This window comes from Ursus maritimus, unplaced genomic scaffold (assembly GCF_017311325.1).
Source record: "Ursus maritimus isolate PB19 unplaced genomic scaffold, ASM1731132v1 scaffold_5, whole genome shotgun sequence".
Classification (NCBI taxonomy): domain Eukaryota; kingdom Metazoa; phylum Chordata; class Mammalia; order Carnivora; family Ursidae; genus Ursus; species Ursus maritimus.
This window is the reverse complement of record NW_024426663.1, coordinates 14863282-14878067: the sequence shown is the minus strand read 5'-3', so window position 1 is coordinate 14878067 and position 14786 is coordinate 14863282. Positions and strand designations below refer to the sequence as shown.

The 14786-nt window shown below is 39.6% G+C and overlaps 1 protein-coding gene across 1 annotated transcript in view; it reads left to right on the top strand.

Moving 5' to 3' along the window:
* Window positions 1-14532, top strand: part of FAM81B (family with sequence similarity 81 member B) — a 47615-nt gene extending 33083 nt beyond the window's left edge. Inside the window, exons 7-9 of the mRNA XM_040621960.1 lie at window positions 5275-5410; window positions 6979-7174; window positions 8859-14532. Of these exons, the coding sequence (XP_040477894.1) occupies window positions 5275-5410; window positions 6979-7174; window positions 8859-8992 (466 nt within the window). The 3' untranslated portion in view covers window positions 8993-14532. The remainder of the gene's footprint in view (window positions 1-5274; window positions 5411-6978; window positions 7175-8858) is intronic.
* The last annotated feature ends 254 nt before the right edge of the window (window positions 14533-14786 follow it).

The following is a 14786-nucleotide window of genomic DNA, read 5'->3' as shown; positions in this document are numbered from 1 at the left end:
ATCTCTTGTTTCATTTGCATTCCCTTCACCATGTGAATTTCCTTTTCTGTGAATTGCCCATTTTATCATTTGTTGGATTCCCTCAAGTTAGGGATATTAACCCTTTGACTGAGATATGTATTGCAAATATATTTTCTTCCAAGAGAAGGTAAGGTGGGTAGGGCTTTCTTTTTTTTCTTTTCCTTTCAAAGCATATCTCAAATTAAAGTGAATGGGGTACAGTATTTGCTTTTCTTTCTTTTTTTTTTTTTAAAGAAACAACTGTTTCTGAATAAAGGGATTAAAAGCATTTTAATGACATTCAAAAGCAAGTTTAATTGGACAATTTTACCTTTTAGAAACTTTAACAATTTCAAGTTTAATGGTCAATTAAACATATATCTTATATAGAACTTAAAAGCCCCAGTGCTGTCAGTGGTTTTTTAGTGATTTCCTGGGCCTTTGGCATGATCACTAGAACTGACAAAGGAGATGCACTGCCTCTTTCATCTGAACCCCTGCACTGAGCCCCCTTTTTCCAGAAGGGTGTTACTCAGATGTTCAGCTAAGTCATGTCGTAAGTCAACAACTTAGTGCTTCTAGAGTGAGAGTCTTAGTCATCATAAAATACAGTTGTCTTTTAGCAAGGGCTCGGCAGGGGAAGTACCAACCATTCACTCCCTAGATAGTTCTTGCTCCTACAATGTTTAATTGACAGTGATTTATAAGAAAAGAAAAATTATTTGATCAATGAAGCAAATGCATAGACTCAAATCTCCCCACACAGCTTTGAAAATGCTACCACAGTATTAAGTTACTAACCACTTAAGTCAAGGATATGTCTCATCCATCTTTGTATTCTCAGCACACAGCACACCAGACACAAATAGAAGCCGATGAATGAATGAATGAATGTTATGAAAACCAATAATACGTAAGTTGTGTTTTGGAATAGTTGAAGACAAAATCATAGCCACATACCGTTCGGGGAAAATACATAAGTAAGTGAAAAGCTAACCCGAGGTAAAATAAAAGTTAAGACAATGTTAAACGAGATATATCAGTAGACAGAAAATAAATATGCTAATTATTACTTATAAATATCTACCAATCACTAAGTGATCAAGATATTCAGGTGCATTCAGCTCTTATCCCCATTTTAGTGATGGGGAAACACAATCATGGAAATTAAATAATTTGCCCCAAGTCACATACTTAGAAAGAGTCTGACTTCAAATCTCATGTTATTTTACCGATCTATGACACCTCCATCTCACAATTCCAACCATTAGTAAACTAATTGTGCTACAGAAATTTAGGTAATGAATTTAGGGAATGGAAAGATCACATCTGCTTGAAACTATGAAGGAATGAGGCTATGACGGTATTGGGATTTAAGCTCAAGTCCAGGATGGAATGATAAACAAAAGTCTTCCTATCAGCATGGAGTTGGAGTTGCTCTTTATTAGTGTTACTAATTAGAAACCACAGGACCTAAAGAAGAAATTAGTTTAAGTATATAGGTACAAATTTAGTAGGAAAAAATGCTTCTTGGAATTAATTTCTTTCTTCTAACATGAAACTTAAAATCTTAGATTCAATCTCCAAACACTGACTTTGTAAAAGCCACTATCTGAATTCTTGAGAGTCTGTTAATGGTAAGAGTTTCCAAGAATTCAAACTTTTCATGTCTTCCAGAAAAGTTCAATCACTTATTGAATGCAAGACAATGAGCTTGAGACATAAGTGAACTGGTTTTAAAAAAAAAGAAACAAAGGCCCAGAACGGGCTATGTCCTCATTTATGTATGTCGACCATAACCACAGTGACCACTAGGATGATTGCTGCAAGAGCCACACTCCCCTCACCATTCGCATTCACCACAGCTATGTGCTATGTCTATAGATCCCCGGTAAATTTTTTATCTTACCCTTTGTAACTTTCTCCCTCATTATTGTCCTTGGTATGTATATGAACGTGATTCCACCAATAGAAGATTTTTGTAAAAACTGTTTCTCACATTATCTAGTAAGGTCTCTGGCCATGATTTAAAAGTCTGACTTTTGTGTTTTTTGAAAAAGGGGGAAAAAAATCTATTTATTTACCCATGCATCTACCTCCTTCCCTCCTTCCCTATCTTCCTATCTGTATCTACCTATATCTGCTAGAAATACTACCATGACCACTGGAATAGAGGATCTGGGAACTAAAATGTGAATGTCATCCAAGATAAATTCATTCTGTTGAGATTTTAACTGTAAATTCTGTAATTCACAGAAAAGTAATTCCTTCCTGGAAAATCGTGTCCATTATGTTAGGGGAAAGTCTAAGGAAAGAAAGAGATTTATATAAACCTTTATTTTAGCTTGTCCTTTTTATCTTTCAAGAAGAATGCTTTTTAAAAAATGCTCTCATATTTTCATAAACAGAGTCTGACTTTTGATGGTTACCAGTAAAGCGAGTCTCCAACCGCAGGCAAAACCTCGAAGTAAAATGATCATAAGCAGTAACTCATTCTTTATGACTTTATTTTAATTTCAGAATTCTAATTACTGATATGCGCTTCTAAAGATATTACTGGGGCACATTTAATGGTTCCCTGGTGTTCAGAGGGATGTTAATACTGTATCAGTAATGAGAGTAAATGCTCTCATTTATATACACAGTAAAGGTGAACAGTGAAGGCTGGATTCCCAACTGCAAAGCTACCTCTTGATTATCTGGGGATTTACTGTCCCTCCTAACCATCACTATTAATTAGTATTTCCACCAGAGACAGGAAAGGGGAGATGAAAACTGAAGACTAGATCTCTAAATATCTTGGCAAGTGTATGATTTGTTATTCGTGAACAGCCCTAGTAAAAGGTACTGAATGAGAAAGAATGAATCATTTATCCATTTATTCAACTATTCATTGAGCACATCCTGTATTCCAGCCATTGTTCACCGCCCTGAACAAAGCAAAATGCTCTCGTGGAGCTTAGGTTCTAGGGAAGCAGACAGCACACAAATTATATATATATATACCACATGGTAATGAGCATTTTGGAGAAAAATAAAGTGGGGTAAAGGAATAGGGAGAGTCAGATGGGGAAAATGAAACCTTTTGTTTTTTTAAGTGCGGTTTAAAAAAAGTCCTATATTTAGGTGGTAAGTGGTGCTTGAATAGAAATCTGAATGAAAGAGAGCAGGAGCCAATGTGTGTTCTAAGGAAGAGTGTTCCAGACATAGGAAACAGTCGGCTAAAATGAGGTTGTCCATGTGTCAGTTGGGAACGTATATGTCTGAGTTCCTTCGGCTGTTAGCCAGTAGCATAGGTGTTTGGAAATCACAATTAAATTAAGAACAGGAAGAATGGTCAAAGGTATATTCTTCATTGTTGAAGAACTCACCTGAATCAAGGCACGCTTTCTATGTGAAAATCTCTCTCTCCTATAAAAAAATGTGGTCATTCACAGAGATGAAGAACAGAAGTCAGCTATTATACTACAACTAATATAACTATTGGTAAATTCACTTTTCCCGCTCCTTGGTCTCATCGTCCAAACCCTGATTTCTCAGCGCGGGCACTACTGGCACGTGGCTGGATAATTCCTTATCGCGACGCTGCCCTGTGTGCTGCTGTATGTTCGCCTGTATCTCTGGCCTCTACCCACTACATGTCCGTGGCACCTCCAAGTTGTGACAACCAAAAATGTCTCTGCACATTGTTAGATGCCCCCGGTCTAAATAAAAATGGAAATAGCCTCATATAACCAGTCTTTCCAAATACTAGTTTGAACACTTTTTCAGGGAAGCTAAAGAGGCATATACATGCAATATATGTCCAGTATGTCTTAAGCAGTTTCCAATGACAAATACCATGAACTAAATTATCTGCCTATAATTTGTCCTGAAAACATTACAGCAATGATTATTTCAAGCCACCCACTTGTTGTAAGGTAGTCTGAATAGTTTCAATAACAAACAACATGCACCGTGCCTGCCTATCTAATATACCGCCTACTCTACAAAGCAATTTGAAACTGACATCTTACTACAAGCAAGTCGCATGCGGAAAACATACAGGGACCACTTGCCAGGCCCCATCCTCATCCCACCTCCTCTCAGACCCAGGGTTCTCAGTCGTGCCAGCTGTGGATTCTCCTTTCTACTCACGCCCTCAGCCACTCTACAGTGACTTTTCAAACTGATGATATAGGATTCCAATCCTTTACTCTCTGTAATAACACCCACTTCCATCTTTAAAAATCCTTCCTTCTCTGTTATTTAACATTCCTGTGGTGCATCATTTTGCTGCCAGCAGTCGCTTCCAGCACCTTAGCCTATTGGAACGGTTTTTGCTCCACATGAGTGACTCGGGACTTCTTTAAGCCCTCCCTGCACCCCACCCCCCAAAGAACCCACACAGACCCACGGGAAGCAACGGAGCCCTTACTGAAGTTTCACCTGACACAGAAAAGACAACCAAGGACCGTCCCCCACGGACGCTCTGCTTTTCCAAAGTCCTCTTGGGGCTCTCTTCCCGCTCCCTTCCCCACTCCTTATCTGACTTTTCTTCAGCCCAGCTCCTCCCCCAGCCCCAGCAGGGAAGTGACCTTGTAGAACAGGGATTCCCCAAACTACCACCCTTAGCCAAAGCTGCCCACTACTAAGAAAGTTTGGCACGCTTTTTACTAATTTTAACGAACAATCTATTTTATGACATGTGATCATATGCTATTTAAATTTCAGCATATATAAAGTTAGATTAGACCACAACCATGTTCATTCTTTGTTTATAAATGAGCCATGCTTATCTGTATCTTTTGTGGCTGCTTTCCCACCGCACTGGCAGCACTGCGTCCTTATAGAACTAAGTGGTTGCCGTGGAGACCATAAGGCTCACAAAGCCTAAAGTATTTACTACCTGACCCTTCATAGAAAAAGTTTGCTGACGTCTTCCACAGAGTGGAATCCCCATCCCCAGTGACTTATCACAGTGCTTCCTCCACGTACACAGCGCACCCCGGGCCCTAAGAGGAAATCTGCGTGGATGACGCATGTGTTTCTGCGTGTCTATGTGTCTGTCACTGTGTATATGTGTATTTTAAGGTATGAGGAGGGGTGTTGTCAGCAGCTGGGTTGAATGCAAGCTCAGGGCAGGAACCCAGATTGTGCCCCTCAGCCCCCACCTCCCACATCAAACCGTAAGTACTTGCTAGACATCAGAAAAAAACTGCAGCGTTTTTCAATATTAAATTTTGGTTTTATGTTTAAATTTACCTATTAAAATAGAAATATTTTCCCCCTTAGATTTAATTCACTTTCAAAAAATCTATATGAGGAAGTTGAGAACCATCAAAAATGGACAGAAAGCCGGTTCATCACCTATGAAAAAGAGCACCTTGGCCATATAAATCAATGTCTGAAGCTCCTACAGGAGAAACTGGTAAGGAGTTCTGTTATTCATGAAGTAAACAGCTGCAGAGTCATTGTCTGGATGTTAGCAGTGAGTCAAGGTCTTGAAAGTTTCATTGCGACATTCACAGTCACATTCACTGTCTATAACTTACCTTTCCTGCACCCGGATAGGACTCCCGAGGCCTGACTTTTGGTCCTGGTGTGCTACTCTCCCACTCCATGAACCCATACCTCCGAGTGTGCTCTACCTATGGCAGAATAACTTAAAGACAGGTGTTGGTTTTTTAAAAAATACAGATTCCTGGTCCCAACCCGGAGCGGGATCAGACCCCCTGGGTCCTCCTCTGGGGATCTGTGCTTCCAGACCAGCTCCCTGGGTGACACTTGGACACTGTAAAGCCTAAAAACTTCTACCATAGACAAGTCCGTTTACCTGTCCGAAGATCCATTTGTAGACCAAAGGTTTTCAAAACTCCTTTTCCAGCTCCAACTTTGTAGAGAACCCCCAGCTTTGAGGCAAGACTACCAGGATGGGGGGGAAATCTGTTCATTGCAGGTTCCTTTCCACTCCAGCCAGCCCAGCCAGCCAGCTGCCAGCCCCAACGGGAGAGCAGCACAAGGCCATCTGTGTCACCAGGGACTGCCAGCCTTGCTGATGATTCAAATAAGATGTTTCTGGAACTTCGGTAGAGGGGCTTTGGGCAGCTGACAGAGACAGGAGTCCAAGAGATGGTGATAACCATGACAGCTTTATCACTGATAAGGCTACTGAAGTCTGTGTGGTCTGATGTGCAGCCAAGAGGGCCTGCTAGTTCTCCTGGATTTAGAGACTCCTCCACCAGTTCTAGGCAGCACTAGGTGACCACGGGTCACCTACAGGCAGAAGCTTCACACTGCAAGTAAGAGAGAGGCTGGAGTCTACCTCCTTCAGGCAGGCAGGGCCAAAGACAGGAGAACCAAGGGAGCTAAGTCAGTCTCAACCAGCTTCTGCTCGCAAATTCCCGGTGGGGGGTGAGAAGGAGCAGAGCAGCTAATGAAGCTTGAGCTGCCCAGAAGTCCCCACCACGCTTCAATCAGAATCACTTGGAGAGTTTTTAAACTAGATAAATTCCTGAGCTCTACTGTGGACCAATTAAATCAGAGTTTTGGGGGGTGGTGTGATGGCCAGGTGGTATGAATAGACAACAGGGGTCAAGAATCACCATTCTAGCTGAACTCTTCCACGTGACGATATGAAGCTCAAGGGAATATGGACACCTAACAGGAGCATGTCCAAGGACCTTAGGTTAAGCGGTATCTAAAATGCCTTCCTTGGCCACACTTCTTTAAACACTAGACTATAATTCCAAATCCTCAGGGCATTTCAGCAACACCACAGCCCTTTCTTTTCTTTCCTCCCATCACATGCAGAATTCACAAGGCCAAACAAAGGGATGAACTCACACTTGTGAACAGTTTTAGACACAAGGGAACTTGGTGGGATTTTTCATGTTTAACATGGAAAAGCGAACTTGTTAAAAACATTCTCTAAGCTGAAATACCAATCCACATAAGTTTTCTTTTCTGCAGAGTTTTATCACATGGTATCTTTTATAGGAAAAGTCTGAAAATAAAATGGAAGAAAAATTACTGAAGCTTTCGAGCAAATTAGAGAATTTCATTAACACAGAGAAACAGGAAGCAGAACTAAGCAAAGTAAAGCATATAGAAAATAAACTGTCCAAAAAGATGAACCAACTGGAAAAGCACATCTGGGGTGAATTAGAGAAAATGCAGAGTGAATATCAATCAGGTGAGCAGACACCTTAATTAAGAACACTAGTCCTTGCTTACCCAATCCCTCAGAGTTGTCTACTTTGAGCTCATGGCCATGGATCAGTCTTGTCATTATCGATATCCTTTTGTATTTAATCTGACTTTTCTAAATATCCCACAGAATGTCAGCATACCATTGGAAGGTAAGTAAACAAGTTTACTTCCTTCATTCCAACTTGGCAGTGACGGTCACAAGCTTGCCAACGCTGTGAGATTTTTTTTTTTTTTTTTTTTTTTTTTACTAAGATCATAGACTCATAGAATTGTTAGATTTGCAAAGTCCTTGAGATCAAGACCTGACTTGTGGTAGTTCATGAAATTAGGACCTGAAATCAAATGTCTCTCATTGAACTGCAGGTAATGAGCCTGGACAGATGTCAGACTGGAGACCTGACCTTTAGAAGTGACAAAGAGAGATGAATTAACAGAGTCCAGTATAATGACTGCTTTCCCTCTTAAGGAGGCTAATGGCAGCAGTGTCAAGCTGAGCTAACATCAAAGAGGATTAATTTGAAAGGCTCATCTAATTTGTCAAAGGGAAGGACATGGCTAGGTGCTGTGGAGCAGCCATCTGCCTCAAGTCACGATCCTGAGGGAATCACCAGGAACCAGAGGTTCCTTTATTAAAGAAACACCCACCTCATTTTCTGTCTTCTAGCTATCAAAAAATTCATGCAAATTCTCCCAAATTTTGGTCCTGTACAGAGATGCCTTGAAGGTATCTAGGGAAGATGATATGGTCTCATTCTGCTAGATGTTCCTAGCAAAATAGTAAAATTTGCTGCCTGGAAACCTGACCCACGCTGCCCCTACCTCGCATCTCCCACTGCCAAATCAATATAATGAATTATCTGGCCAGGAATCATGTTGCTAACTTAACTGGCCCTTCTTTTCGGGCCCTGTTTTCTGCCTTGGCACCAGAGGTTTAATTATACTCATTCCATTAGTACATCCCCAGATGAGCTAGAGAGGAATTTGCACTCTGCTTCTTCATTTTACTAACCTGGAATTCTAGCAAAGGGGAATTCCAAATTAATGGTGTGCTCCTTTATGCTTTTAATCAAAATGTGTTGAGACATGACTATGTGAAAGGCCCAATGAATAAGAAATGGGCTGTACTCTAAGAAGCTCGAGGTCTGGTAAGTCTGTGGCCATGAGTGACTAGACTTGCACAAGAGAGACAAAGGGCCGGGGGTGGGGGTGCAGGGGAACAGCTGGTGGCAACTCCTTAGGTCCCCCAACAGATTACTTTCTGAGAAGTTTTAAAATCTCACCTGTGTTCTTTATCTTCAATTTGGTTAACAAGAATTTTTTTAAAAAATCATCAAAATTTCTTATCAAAATAGAGAAGAAAATATTTTAAATTTCTTTCTTGAAATATAGAACTATTTTGTTATGCAATGTATTTGGGCAAGGAGGAGAGGAACTGAATTAAATTTTCACAGTGAAGCCAGACACAAGCTGAAACCCTACCAGTAATGCATCTTCATGACATATAAGAAATAGATTATTGTACATTTTTAGACTGGTCTTAATGGAATTTAATATGCTTTTAATTAAATGATGATCAATTATGGCAGAACTACTGATTAGCAACTTTTTTTTTTAAGTTCCAATGTATTATTTAAGTGTACTGTACCTATTCTCATATCCTCTTCCAGGATTTAAATCAATTCATGACTCTCTCAGCTCCCTCCAACAAATACAGAAAACAAAGATGGATTTAGAGAAATATAAAGTACAGAAAGACCTGAAGGAATTACAGCGTAAGATAGTGGAACTCCAGGAGGTATAAAACTTTTCGGTCATCTTTTTCACCAGCCAATATAGTGGTTTGTTGGTAAAAGTTGGAAAGAAGTTAGTATCTCTGGGGTATTTACTGCTTCTTAAATCTCTGTATTTCTTACCACCTTTTTAAGGAGATGAAATGTGCCAGAAAATCCAATAAAGCAAAGAAATTTATGATGTCTTCATTAATTTATTAATGAAAATGTTAAGGAATTTTTTACAGATATGGCTTTTTGTATTTTTATTTGCCTACAAATAAAAAAGAGCACTCTACAAAACGTCCATCAACCAGTGAAGGGGCCTCGTGTAAACATAAAAGGGCAGGAACTGCGGCAAACTGAAGACCGCTTACCCCGTCTATAAAAGACTAGCCGCCATGCAGTTCCAGTTCATTATCAATATGTATCTAATCCATTAGTGCCCAAATTTTATTTTCCAAGAGGAACTAGAAATCAGGTTTTATATGAAGCCATTTACAAGCATTAGCAACTAGTTCAAAATATTTACTGTATCTGTGGGGCAGATATAACCAGCAGGCTGCCAAACTGCAACCTCTGATCCAGAGATTTTTGTCTGCTAACAATCTCAGTGTTTATAGCAAGTCTAACCTATGCATATAAAATTATTGATTCATTTGTATTCAATGTATCAGAACTATGAGCAAGTCAGAGCTAACCATGCAAAATAAGAGAATACACCGGTTTCTATGAGAAACATCTAACATAATTTGATCTAGGTGCCAAATTCAAATTAGTTACCTATAAAATGAAAATATTTCTAACTTCTCTAGATATAAATGTTAGCTGTAGAGCCTGGTATTGGGTAGTAAAACCATTAAAAATAAAAATAAGCTATTCGTGTCACACATGACCTGCTAGAACAAAGACTAATTTCTAATCACAGAGCATTTTGTAACCTGGCAAGAGGACGCCTTGCTTCGGACTTAGTCTCTTGCCTTGGTTTAGGGAGAAGTGACAACTTCTCTACTAATAAAGTACAAATTTACCTTCCAAATAAAATTTTGACCACTGTCCACCAATTTTTTAGTTATATGAAACATCTCTACTTGTTAAACAGCATCCTTGACTATATTGCAAAGGATTTTCATAGCAGAATTTAAAAGTTTAAAATGCAATAGCAAGTATTCTTTGCAATCAAGTGTCATGCTAAGAAAAAGGACTAATATTTCAAGTAATCCTAAACTCTTGTAAGTGGATAAGAAAATAATAATAATGAACAGACAAGTCATGGAAGAATACAATAATAAATGAAGATATGAAAAGACATTCAACCCATTAAATACAAATTAAAGGAACCCTTAGGTACCATTTGCAGACCACCAAAAATGAAGGTGATTGACAAGGCTGTTGAGAAATGTGTACTCCTATATTATTGGTGAGTCTATAAACTGGTACAGTGAGTAAGAGAGCAACTGGGAAACAACTATTAACATTTTAAAATGTATTTATTCTTTGACCCTGGAATTTTACTATTAGAAATTTATATTACAAAAAAAGGAAAGAAATTTATATTTCAGAGAATAAAAAACCTTCTAAAATGTGCAAAGATAAATGACAAAGGATGTTCATGACAGCACCATTTGTTACAGTAAAAACAAAGCAAAACAAAACAAAAAACCTGAAAACAACCTAAATATTAGCAAGTGATGAAATTAATGATATCACCAGATAAAAATGCTCTCCAACCCTTAAAAAGAACACGAGAAGATAGCCAAGATACGTTGGTAGGTGAAAAAACCAAGTTGCAAAGCAATATGGATGTGATCCCAACTGTGTCAAAAAATATTCTGAAATACGTTAAACAGAATATGCATACCATACAGTATGCAAAAAAAGTAGGAATTTACAACAAACATAGCAGTGACTGGATTATACTTTTGTTTTCTACATAAGAATTTATTATTTTTACATTATCATAATATTTTTTCCAGTAAAAATGTATTTTAAAAAATCACCACCACGGTAAAAATACTACTAGGCTGAAACAGTAACTCTCTGTAATGAACCAAACAATTTGTTATAGGAAGGGTTAAATTAGAAATTCATATAGAACAAGAGCCATGTCATCTCATTCATACCCATTTTTTACTCTATAGTTCTTTTTTCCTTGTAAGCAAAAATGCTCTAAATTGTGGTTCAAATAATAGTGTAGGATCAAGCCAAAGGCTCTGCAGAATGGACCTCTCTCATTGGTGGTGACGGGGTTGTACCACGTAGAAGTGAGAGTAATGCCAGAGGGTAGGAGGGGAATCAAAGGGTCTTCTGTCAGTGTTCTTGCTTGGAATCCCTAGTTGGGGTGTTCACAGATTTGCATAGGCTCTAGATGACCTGAGAGCTATGCCTAGAGAGAAGGTGGCTCCAGGTTTTGTAGGGCCTAAAGTTTATACAGTTTCGACTTACTGTTAATGTTCTGTCCTGATGAATTGGCGCCAAAGTCTGTAGGAATATTCCCGAAAGCCACGGCTACCTCAGGACAGCTGCGACTTACCTCCATACAGAAGTGATCACGAACAACATAAACATATCCCTCTAACCCAAATGTATCCCCATGTCAACTTTTCTTTTGCTGGATCCAAAGACGGCCATAGCCGCTCCAGGGGTACCTGACATCAATGGAAAGGGGAGTGGAGACAATGATCTTAATCAACGGTCTATTGTCGTTAAAATGCCCTACTTCTGCGAATTTTCCATCAACCTTGTAAACACCTGGCTAGGGCTCAATAAGTGAGGGGTCCTGGAGCTTAAGAGCTGTCATTTCACCACAAATTCACCTCTCCTCTGGGCCTCCCTCCCTCTGCATGTATTTTGCCATGGATCCAAAAAGATGACCAGGACAAACAATCCCCCTCGAGAGGCTCAATATGCATGGCACTTTATTCTACATCAAATACCAACGCTTACTCCCCTGGGAAATGTCAGACTTGTCTCCCACAAATACAGGAGGATGTTTGAACATCACAGAATCTGCAATGCAGATCCACCCTGTGGACTTGAGGCATAGGTTAGATCATCTCTGAGAGTTCTCAGTTTAGGCACCAACACGATCTGAACAGGTTCGGATAGTCCAAGGGTCCTGCTGCCTCCTAGTGCTTCCTGCCATTTCCTTCCTCTTGTCCAAACCTGCGCTGAGGTTTTTTTACACTGAGGACTAAACGGTAATGTTCAAAGGATTCTGCTTCCTCACTGAAGATGAAGGCCACATTCCTCACCTTATGCTACAAAGGTGAGCACCTTCTCAGCCCCATCATGGGGTGGATATGCTCATCACCCGATAGTCAGGAGAGCAATAAGGCCCAAAGTCAAAGAAAAAGCATTCCCAGAGTTCCCTGGACATTAGCAGCTTTCCCTTCTTCTTAACAAATGTCTGCTTACTTCTACTGGTATCACCCATGATAGCAGCAAGTAGCACTCAAAAACACCAGGCGGAAACTTGATCTATAATACATACACATACGTATCTGTGTTTTTACCTTTGGAAGGGGGTCTCCAAACTTCTGTGAGATATTACTTTTTACATCTTTGCAGCCTCCATTCATTCAGGTGCTAGGCATTGGGAATACCTTATTGAGCAAACTAAACATGGACCCTGCTCTAAGGGAACTTATAGTCCAAAAATTAAACTTTCAAACACATGGGCAAGTAGAGTGTGATGGAACAACTGAGAGAAGAATTTAGGAAAATATGGGAAATCAGGCAAAGGGGTCTTCCAGAAGGGATACCTAAATTGATACCTCTACCTCTATAAGCAGACACTAGGCAAGGGAGAGGGCCATGGTTGGTAGAGGAGGGGGCTCGGGAGATAGAGCAGCCTGGGCAAAGGCCCAGAGGCTAAGAGAATGGAACACATGCCAGGAACTGCAAGGTATGGTCAGAACCTAAAGAGTATGCCGTGGGAGGTGGGAGAGAAAGTTTGAGGAGGAAAATAATGAAAAGAAGGCTGGAGAGATTAGGGTGTCTGATCACAAAAGGCTTTATAACTCTTGAGAGGAACCTGGGCTTTATCTTCAAGACCTTGAGTAGCTTTGAAGGATTTTAAATAGGAGAGTGACAGTATCAGATTTGCATTTTAGAGAGATCCCTCTGGTTGTAGTGTGCAGAACAGATTACAGACACAGCATGGGAAGCAAATTTGGATGGGAAAGGAGATAATGGAGAAGAGTGGAGATAATGAGCTCAGTTTTAAACTAATTAATTTTGAAGTATCTATGGGACTGTCCAAATGGAGGTACCCAGCGGTGATTGAGAAGTATGACCTGGAGCATGAGAGAAAGATCTAAACTGAAGATCTAGCATAGAAATAGTAATTGGACTTACGGACGAGGAAAGAAGAGACCACCTAGCGTTGGGAGGAGTGGGAGTGGAGGATATGAAGACTACCATGAGATACAGAATCAGAGGTGCATGGAAAATCCTGAGGATATGGGACACTGAGGGGACAAGAAGAGGAGGAACCTAGAAGTTTCTAGGTGACTATCTGAGGACAGTAACAGTGAAGCAGGAGAGGAAGTATCATCTTTTGAGGACTTCAGTCTTCCCTGTGAGTTCCTCTAGTAGATGGTATCAACTTGGAGTTCTTCCAGTAATGCTTTCAGACCCAGCATTAAATCCCCACTTATTGAAGAGGACCCTGTCCAAAAGTGGGTACATTACACAATTCAGTAGAACAGTTGTAAATGCTTTCCCGACTACCCTTCCAGCCATTAAAAAAAAAAAAAAAAAAAGTGTTGCATCTTTTCAGATGCAGAAATGGTGCTGAGCTCTTCCAGAGAGAGGAAGGATTGTTGTCAGGAAAAACATTAGACTGTTTTGGCCCCTGCCCAGTTTGGCATTTCCCTCTCCAGGAGATTAGAGGCACACTCATTTGTGGGAAAGATTTGTTATTTCAGATCTTTCCTTAAATATACAGTCATGAAATTTCCTAACTTCATAGACTAAATTTTCCATAAACCCATTCCTTGGTTCTGCTACTTCATTTTCAGAAGCTATTTACACATGTGATAAATGGTGTGGGTAAAAAATGACTGATGTGTTCAGCAGTATGTCAGAAACCAGGTCCTCTTTCACAGTCCCAAAAGACACAAACTGAGAAAACAGAAAAATAATTTAAACATCTATGCTGAGAAGTCTTGAGGCGTTTTGAGGTCTGACCTTAGTTTAAAACCAGTGTGCCACCAGTCACTACCTGTGTGACTTTGGATATGTTCTCTAACTTTGAAGTCTTAGTTTCCTCCCTTAAAATGGGGATAAAACACCTACCTTGTTATCAGAGACTTTTCTAAGCACTTTACCTGGACTAACTCATTTAATCCTCCAAAGAGATGTCTACTATTAAGGCACAGAGAGATTAGGTAATTTTTGTGAGGTTACACCACTAATCAGAGGTGCAGCCAGAATTTCAACTCATTAGTCCAGAGAAGAGCTCTTAAATATTCTACTGTATTATTTCTCTAAATATATGTAGACCATCTAATGTAGGATCTGATACGTAGTAGGTACTGTGCTTGATAATTGGTACCGATTAATAATAAACAGAGCTTTTGATTTTGATGGGAAAGACAAGTTCCATGATACTCTTTCATCCAACTCTGATTCAGATTAGTATCTAAAAATACTTGAGTTTATAAAGGTCCTTGCACTATGTATGAGAAGAAATACCCTGCCTGGCTTGCAATAATCTAGCAATGGACCAAAGCAGAAAGAAATATAAAATATAGATTTCTCCTGGAACAAAATTATAATGAGCAAGAATTCCTCTGCGTTAAAAGCATTTCTTTCTCTTGT